This window comes from Salmo trutta, unplaced genomic scaffold (assembly GCF_901001165.1).
Source record: "Salmo trutta unplaced genomic scaffold, fSalTru1.1, whole genome shotgun sequence".
NCBI lineage: Eukaryota > Metazoa > Chordata > Actinopteri > Salmoniformes > Salmonidae > Salmo > Salmo trutta.
In genome coordinates, this window is record NW_021822457.1 from 1 (window position 1) to 9,800 (window position 9,800).

At 43.6% G+C, this 9,800-nt stretch overlaps 1 protein-coding gene across 1 annotated transcript; it reads left to right on the forward strand.

The window, feature by feature from the left end:
* Positions 1–429: 429 nt before the first annotated feature.
* LOC115182323 (phosphatidylinositol 4-kinase type 2-beta-like) lies at positions 430–6,544 on the forward strand (the record flags this gene model as incomplete). Its single annotated transcript, XM_029743935.1, has 4 exons — positions 430–488; positions 597–720; positions 1,312–1,371; positions 6,176–6,544. Coding segments are annotated over 4 exons (417 nt in total), but the record flags the coding sequence as incomplete, so codon positions are not given.
* Positions 6,545–9,800: the final 3,256 nt, after the last annotated feature.

The following is a 9,800-nucleotide window of genomic DNA, read 5'->3' on the forward strand; positions in this document are numbered from 1 at the left end:
AGGCTATAGACAACCATCAATACAGAACAATGTGTCTAATCAATCATGTGTATCTCTCTATCAGGACCGACAGAACAGAGTAGAGAGCAGGCTTATAGACAACCATCAATACAGAACAATGTTTAGCTAATCATACATGTTGTATCTCTCTATCAGGACCCAGAGAACAGAGTAGAGAGCAGGCTATAGACAACAATCAATACAGAACAATGTAGCTAATCATACATGTTGTATCTCTCTATCAGGACCAGACGAACAGAGTAGAGAGCAGGCTATAGACAACCATCAATCAATACAGAACAATGTGTAGCTAATCAATACATGTTGTATCTCTCTATCAGGACCAGACAGACAGAGTAGAGAGCAGGCTATAGAACAATCAATCAGAACAATGTGTAGCTAATCAATACTGTTGTATCTCTCTATCAGGCCATCCAGATAGCAGCTATAGACAACGGCCTGGCCTTCCCCTTCAAACACCCTGACGAGTGGAGAGCCTGTAGTTACTGTTACACACACACACACACACACACACACCACACCACACACACACAACCCTTACTGGTCCGCTCCTGTCCCTATAGACCCCGTTCCAGTTGGGCGTGTCTGCCCCAGGCTAAAGTACCCTTCTCCCAGGAGACCAGAGAGCTGGTGCTGTCCCGTCTGTCAGACATGAACTTCGTTCAGGACCTCTGTGAAGACCTCTACGAAATGTTTATGGTAGATATCCACTGCTATTTCTTTCTCTTTCTGTGTCTTTGTGTCTTTTCTGTGTCTTTCGTGTTGTCTCTCCTCGATAGATAGATAGATAGATAGATAGATAGGACAGAGAGAGAGATCTGTCTCTCTCTCTCACTCCCTCTCTTCAGAGGTTTGAGGTGAGAGGGTCAAAGCAATGTCTGTGTGGTACACTGACACCAACCAACATTACCATGTGACATTTCAAACCCAAACGACAAGTATTAGCTATGTGGTCAACAGAAACTAACTCTCTCCTGTCTCTCTGTTCTCTCGCACTCTCTGTCTCTCGCTCTCTCTGTCTCTCGTCTCTCTGCTCTCGTCTCTCTGTCTCTCGCACTCTGTCTCACTCTCGTCTCTCGCTCTCTCTGCGCTCGCTCTCTCTGTCTCTCGCTCTCTCTGTCTCTCGCTCTCTCTGTCTCTCGCTCTCTCTGTCTCTCCCTTTGTCTCCCCCTCGCTGTTTCTGTCTCGCTCTGTTTTGCTCCTTCTGTCTCCCCTCGCTGGTCTCTCTCTGTCTCTTTCTGTCTCCCCCCTCGCTGTCTCTCTCTCTGTCTCTCTCTGTTTGTGTTTCAGGCAGATAAAGGTTTTGACAAGACCATGTTTGAAAAGCAGATGTCAGTCATGAGAGGACAGGTGAGTTTCTTCCTGTTTACCTTTGACATTGTGGATACATCCCTAAGGGCACCCTGTTCCCTATATAGTGCACTACTTTAGACCAGAGCCCTATGGCACCCTATTCCCTATATAGTGCACTACTTTAGACCAGAGCCCTATGGCACCCTATTCCCTATATAGTGCACTACTTTAGACCAGAGCCCTATGGCACCCTATCCCTATATAGTGCACTACTTTAGACCAGAGCCCTATGGCACCCTATCCCCTATATAGTGCCTACTTTAGACCAGAGCCCTATGGCCCCTATTCCCTATATAGTGCACTACTTTAGACCAGAGCCCTATGGCACCCTATTCCCTATATAGTGCACTACTTTAGACCAGAGCCCTATGGCACCCTATTCCCTATATAGTGCACTACTTTAGACCAGAGCCCTATGGCACCCTATTCCCTATATAGTGCACTACTTTAGACCAGAGCCCTATGGCACCCTATTCCCATATAGTGCACTACTTTAGACCAGAGCCCTATGGCACCCTATTCCCTATATAGTGCACTACTTTAGACCAGAACCCTATGGCACCATATTCCCTATATAGTGCACTACTTTAGACCAGAGCCCTATAGAACCCTATTCCCTATATAGTGCACTACTTTAGACCAGAGCCCTATGGAACCCTATTCCCTATATAGTGCACTACTTTAGACCAGAATCCCAAATGCCACCCTATTCCCTATCTAGTGCACTATTGGCTCTGGTCTACAGTAGTGTACTATATAGGGAATAGGGTGCTGATCGAGACACTGTCTATATGTACATGGAATACAAATAACACCTGCTCGTCAAACATCTCATTACTAAATCATGGACATTAATATGGAGTTGGTGCTATAACAGCCTCCACTCTTCTGGGAAGGAGTTCCACTAGATGTTGGAACATTGCTGTGGGGACTTGCTTCCATTCACCCACAAGAGCATTAGTGAGGTTGGGCGAATGGTCCTGGCTCGCAGTCCTCATTCCAATTCAATCCCAAAGGTGTTCGATGCAGTTGAGGTCAGGGCTCTGTGCAGGCCAGTCAAGTTCTTCCACACCGATCTCAACAAACCGTTTCTGTATGGACTTCGCTTTGTGCACTGGGGGGCATTGTCATGCTGAAACAGGAAAGGGCCTTCCCCCAAACCGTTGCCACAAAGTTGGGAAGCACAGAATCATCTAGAATGTCTTATATGCTGTAGCGTTAAGATTTCCCTTCACTGGAACTAAGGGGCCCGAACATGAAAAACAGCCCCAGAACATTATTCCTCCTCCACCAAACTTTACAGTTTAGCACTGTGCATTGGGGCAGGTATAGGTGTCTCCTAGTGCTATGAAGGGGTGTCCACACTGCTGTATATATAGTGTATGAAGGGGTTGTCCATACTGCTGTATATATAGTATGAAGGGGTGTCCATACTGCTGTATATAGTGTATGAAGGGGTGTTCTACTGCTGTATATATAGTGTATGAAGGGGTCCATACTGCTGTATATAATGTATGAAGGGGTGTCCAACATACTGCTGTATATATAGTATGAAGGGGTGTCCATACTGCTGTATATATAGTATGAAGGGGTGTCCATACTGCTGTATATATAATTTATGAAGGGGTGTCCAACATACTGCTGTATATAGAGTATGAAGGGTGTCCATACTGCTGTATATATAGTGGTGTGAAGGGGTGTCCATACTGCTGTATATATAGTGTATGAAGGGGTGTCCATACTGCTGTATATATAGTGTATTAAGGGGTGTCCATTTTGCTGTATATAGTGTGTGAAGGGGTGTCCACATACTGCTGTATATATAATGTATGAAGGGGTGTCCATACTGCTGTATATATAGTGTATGAAGGGGGTGTCCATACTGCTGTATATATAGTGTGTGAAGGGGTGTCCATACTGCTGGTATATATAATGTATGAAGGGGTGTCCATACTGCTGTATATATAGTGTATGAAGGGGTGTCCCATACTGCTGTATATATAGTGTGTGAAGGGTTGTCCATACTGCTGTATATATAGTGTATGAAGAGGTGTCACACTGCTGTATATATAGAGTATGAAGGGGTGTCCACATATGCTGTATATATAGTGTATGAAGGGGTGTCCATACTGCCTTTATATATAGTATGAAGGGGTGGTCCATACTGCTGTATATATAGTATGAAAGGGGTTGTCCATACTGCTGTATATATAGTGTATGAAGGGGTGTCCATACTTGCTGTATATCGTAGTATGAAGGGGTGTCCATACTGCTGTAGATATAGTGTATGGAAGGGGTGTCCATACTGCTAGTATATATAGTGTATGGAAGGGGTGTCCATAGCTATGCTTGTATATATAGTATATGAAGGGGTGTCCATACTGCTGTAGTATATAGTGTATGAAGGGGTGTCCAATACTGCATGTATATAAGTAGTATGAGGGGTGTCCATACTGCTGTGTATATATAGTTATGAAGGGGTGTCCACATACTGCTGTATATATAGTGTATGAAGGGGTGTCCATACTGATGTATATATAGTATGAAGGGGTGTCCCTACTGCTGTATATATAGTGTATGAAGGGGTGTCCATACTGCTGTATATATTTATGAGGGGTGTCCATACTGCTGTATTATTAGTATGAAGGGGTGTCCATACTGCTGTATATATAGTGTATGAAGGGGTGTCCATACTGCTGTATATATAGTGATATGAAGGGGTGTCCATTACTGCTGTATATATAGTATATGAAGGGGTGTCCATACTGCTGTACTATATAGGTATGAAGGGGTGTCCATACTGCTGTATATTAGTATGAAGGGGGTGTCCATACTGCTGTATATATAGTGTATGAAGGGGGTGTCCATACTGCTGTATATAGTGATGAAGGGGTGTCCATACTGCTGTATATATAGTATATGAAGGGGTGTCCATACTGCTGTATATATAGTGTATGAAGGGGTGTCCATACTGCTGTATATATAGTGTATGAAGGGGTGTCCATACTGCTGTATATATAGTGTATGAAGGGGTGTCCATACTGCTGTATATATAGGTATGAAGGGGTGTCCACATACTGCTGTATATATAGTGGTATGAAGGGGTTGTCCATACTGCTGTATATATAGAGTATGAAGGGGTGTCCATACTGCTGTATATATAGTGTATGCAGGGGTGTCCATACTGCTGTATATTATAGTATGAAGGGGTGTCCATACTGCTGTATATATAGTGTATGAAGGGGTGTCCATACTGCTGTATATAGTATGAAGGGTGGTCCCATACTGCTGTATATATAATGTCTTGAAGGGGTGATCCAACATACTGCTGTATAATATAGTGTATGAATGGGTGTCCATACTGCTGTATATATAGATGTAGGAAGGTGTGCTGCCATACTGCTGTATATATAGTGTATGAAGGGGTTGTCCATACTGCTGTAATATATAGTGTATGAAGGGGTGTCCATACTGCTGTATATATAGTGTATGAGGGGTGTCCATACTGCTGTATATATATGGTATGAAGGGGTGTCCTCATACTGCTGTTATAATAGTGTAATTGAAGGGGGTGTCCAACATACTGCTGTCTATATAGTTGTATGACGGGGTGCCAGACTGCTGTACTATATTAGTGATGAAGGGGTGTCCATACTGCTGTTATTATAGTGTCTGAAGGGTTGTCCATACTGCTGTATATATAGTGTATGAAGGGGTGTCCAATACTGCTGTCTATATAGTGTATGAAGGGGTGTTCCATACTGCTGTATATATAGTGTATGAAGGGGTGTCCCTCATACTGCTGTATAATATAGTGTATGAAGGGGTGGTCCCTTACTGCTGTCTATATAGTGTATGAACGGGGTGTCCATACTGCTGTATATATAGTGTATGAAGGGGTGTCCATACTGCTGTATATAGTATGAAGGGGTGTCCATACGGCTGTATATATAGTGTATGAAGGGGTGTCCATACTGCGTATATATAGTGTATGAAGGGTTGTCCATACTGCTGTATATATAGTGTATGAAGGGTGTCCATACTGCTGTATATATAGTGTATGAAGGGTGTCCATACTGCTGTATATATAGTATGAAGGGGTCCATACTGCTGTATATATAGTGTATGAAGGGGTGTCCATACTGCTGTATATATAGTGTATGAAGGGGTGTCCATACTGCTGTATATATAGTATGAAGGGGTGTCCATACTGCTGTATATATAGTGTATGAAGGGGTGTCCATACTGCTGTATATATATATATATAATATATATATATATATAATTTACAGAATATTCACACCTTTCTTTGACACTCCACATTGAGCTCAGGTGCATCCAATTTCCTTTGATCATCCTTGATGTCGCTACAACTTGATTGGAGTCCACATGTGGCCAGTTCAATTGTATGTCTTTGATTGTTCCTTTTTCCCCTCTTTCTGTTCTCTCTCTCTCCTCTCTCTCTCTCTCCTCTCTCTCTCTCCTCTCTCTCTCTCCTCTCTCTCCTCTCTCTCTCTCCTCTCTCTCTCTCTCCTCTCTCTCTCCTCTCTCTCTCTCCTCTCTCTCTCCTCTCCTCTCTCTCTCCTCTCTCTCTCTCTCTCCTCTCTCTCTCTCTCTCTCTCCTCTCTCTCTCTCTCTCTCTCCTCTCTCTCTCCTCTCTCTCTCCTCTCTCTCTCCTCTCTCTCTCCTCTCTCTCTCTCCTCTCTCTCTCTCTCTCTCTCTCCTCCTCTCTCTCTCTCTCTCTCTCTCTCCTCTCTCTCTCCTCTCTCTCTCCTCTCTCTCTCCTCTCTCTCCTCTCTAGATCCTAAACCTGAGCCAGGCGTTAAAGGATAATAAAACCCCCATTCAGTTGGTCCAGATGCCCAGAGTCGTGGTGGAGAGAAGCCGGACAGGAGGACAGGGGAGGGTGGTAACATTAGGAACAGCTTTCACCCAGACCTTCCACTGCAAGAGACCTTTCTTCTCTTCCTGGTAGAGGGAGGGATGGCTGAAGGAGCTGCTGCAGGGGTGGGTGGAGAGATGAGGAGGGAGGGAAGAGAGGGAGCCTCCACTGCAACACAATGACCTAGAGACAGAGAGAGGGGGCGGGAGAGGGTGAGAGAGAGAGAAATGAAGAGACTCAGAGCATCTTTCCTCCAGAGGGATTGGTTTGGAGTTGGACATCACACGTCTGGGGCAACAATTCCAAATGGCTTCCCTATTCCTTTTGTAGTGCCCTACATTAAGGTCCTGGTCACATAGGGTTAGTGCACTATCAAGGGAATAGGTTTCATTTTGGGGACGTATTCCTGAGTGTGTTGAGCTTACAGAGGAGAACCCAGGACCGTCCTAAATGGAACCCTATCCCTCTATCCCGTCCTGGCACTACGTCTGACCAGAGAGGCCCCATAGGGGCTAGTGCACTTAGGGGAATATAGATGCTATTTGGGATACACCGACAGTGTCTTCGGGTTCTGCGCTACTGCCAAAATCATTTTAATATAAGCATAAAGAAAAAGCTTTTGGAATGGTAATTAAATAATGTTAAAAAGTGGATAAAATCAATGTATGTTTGCTTGAATGTTAAGTTTACCAGTTTCTATTTAAATAGAGCAACGTGTCTCCCGAGACATTTCAATGAGAGGGAATACTGTTGACAAGGTGTCGTCCCAAATAGCACTACTTTTGAGTGACTTTTTTGGATGCACTCGATGGGTCAGCCAATTTTTTTCATAGCAATGAATGTTATTAGTTGATTTAACATGTATGTGTAATTGCTGGTGACAGTATACTCTGGCTATTATGGGATAGGATGGTGGGTTAAACTCAAGGTACACTGTGCCATATGACGTAATCAGGCACCGTGCGGGTGGCGAAACTTCCTGCTTGAAAACAACAACAATTAGAATCTGCCAAGATTGAGGCCGGGATTCAATCTGACCGCACGGTTATAGACAAATTGTTCCAGTGTTCGCAGGAGATCCCATCACAGAAATGTGCCTTTAAAAGGGCCTCAAAGCCTATAACCCACGATCAGATTGAATCCCGGCCTGATTCTTCACCCGAAGTGGAACTCCTGGCAGAATTGTATTCTTCTGTTGTTGTTGTCTGTAAACAGGAAGTTACCCTGCTACGTTTGATGACGTCATATGCTGAGTCCATCCGTTTAATCTCCCCACCAAATGGGGGGGGGGGAGGAAAAATAGAACCTTCGCACACTTGCTAAACATTTCTAAGTCCCATACAGCACCCTATTCCTACATAGTGCACTACTTTTGACCAGGGCCTATAGGGACAAAGTAGTGCACTACGTTTGACCAAGACCTATAGGGACAAAGTAGTGCACTACTTTTGACCAGGGACTATAGGGACAAAGTAGTGCACTACTTTTGACCAGGGACTATAGGGACAAAGTAGTGCACTACTTTTGACCAGGGCCTATAGGGACAAAGTAGTGCACTACTTGACCAGGGCCTATAGGGACGAAGTAGTGCACTTTTCTTGGATAAAAGTAGTGAACTATGTAGGGATTAGGTGCCGTTGGTGACATAGACACTGTTTGGGTTTTTCATATTTATGCTCTTGAACTTTCTATTCCTGCTGTATAATGAATGTAAGGTAGAAATGTTATTTTTTAAATGTTTGGAAACAATAAATGTAAATTTGGGATTGGTTAAATGTGAACTCCTCTTCATTGATCTATGAAATGTTCACTATGGTTGTGTTCCAATACCCAGACTTATCATTTTGGGTATACAAAATAGGTTTTATAGTACGTGACATTTCTAAATGGAGAATGATTTTAATGCCAGGATGCAGGAGGCTATACTCACTGGGTATGATTTTAATGCAGGAGGCTATACTCACTGGGTATGATTTTAATGCCAGGATCAGGAGGCTATACTCACTGGGTAATGATTTTGATGCAGGAGGCTATACTCACTGGGTATGATTTTAATGCCAGGATGCAGGAGGCTAGACGCATTGGGTATTTCAGCTCTTACGAGTCGTTGTATGAAGCAATAGTGTAAACACTGCTCTTTCCATGACAGACTGTAAGGGCCATTCTACTGCCAATGTTTGTCTATGGAGATTGCATGGCTGTGTGTTCTATTTTATACACCTGTCAGAAACGGATGTGGCTGAACTAGCCGAATCCACTCGTTTGAAGGGGTGTCCACTACTGCTGTATATATATATATATTTTATTATATTATATTTACCAGGTAAGTTGACTCGACACGTTCTCATTTACAGGCAACGACCTGGGGAATAGTTACAGGGGAGAGGAGGGGCGATGAATGAGCCAATTGGATAGCTGGGATGATTAGTGGCCGTGATGGTATAAGGGCCATATATAGTGAGGCGGCTGGTGCCTAGTGGTTAGAACGTTGGGCCAGTAACCGAAAGGTTGCTTGATAGAATCCCTGACCTGATAAGGTACAAAGCTGTTGTTCTGCCCCTGAACAGGCAGTTAACCCACTGTTCCCAGTAGGCCGTCATTGAAATAAGAATTGTTCTTAACTGACTTGCCTATTTAAATAAAGGTTACATAATGTACGTTACCTCACCAGAAACGCCACATATCGGTTTCTCCACTGTACCCAGACAAAATCTGATTTAATTGCGTCGCTCAGTTATGTATAGAGGCATGTCATCGTGGGAATACTCTTCCACCAGAGTTTAAAGTAAGTTTAGCTTTAAAAAATCGATTAACAAAACATATTGTATCGCAGCGTCTCTCCTCTCTCTCTAAAGATCTACTTGAACTGTACCGGTTTGCCACATCTTCAATCTAAGCCTACGAGAGCGTGTGCCCTCAGGCCTCTAGGAAAGCTAAAGTCATTACGCTAACTAAGAACAGTAAAGCCCCCTTTCCTGGCTCAAATAGCCGGACCAATCAGCCTGTTACCAACCCATAGTAAACTTCTGGGGAAAAAATGGTGTTTGACCAGATACAATGTTATTTACAGTAAACAAATTGACAACAGAATTTCAGCACCCTTATAGGGAAGGACAACAAGCACTGCACTTACACAAATGACTGATGATTTGCTGAGGAAATTGATGATAAAAATATTGTGAGGGCTGTTTTGTTAGACTTCAGTGCGCTTTTGACATTATCGATTCATAGTCTGCTGCTTTCAAACGTATGTGTTATGGCTTTACACCCAATGCTGTATTGTGGATAAAGAGTTACCTGTCTAACAGAACACAGAGGGTGTTCTTTAATGGAAGCCTCTCAGATAGAATCCAGGTAGAATCGGAAGTCCACAGGGCAGCTGTCTAGGCTCATTACTTTTTCAATCTTTACTAATAAATAGCCACTGGCTTTGAGGAAAGCCAGAGTGTCTGTGCATGCGGATGACTCAACACTATACACGTCAGCTACTACAGCGACTGAAATGACTGCAACACTTAAAGAGATGCGTTAGTTTCAGAGTGGG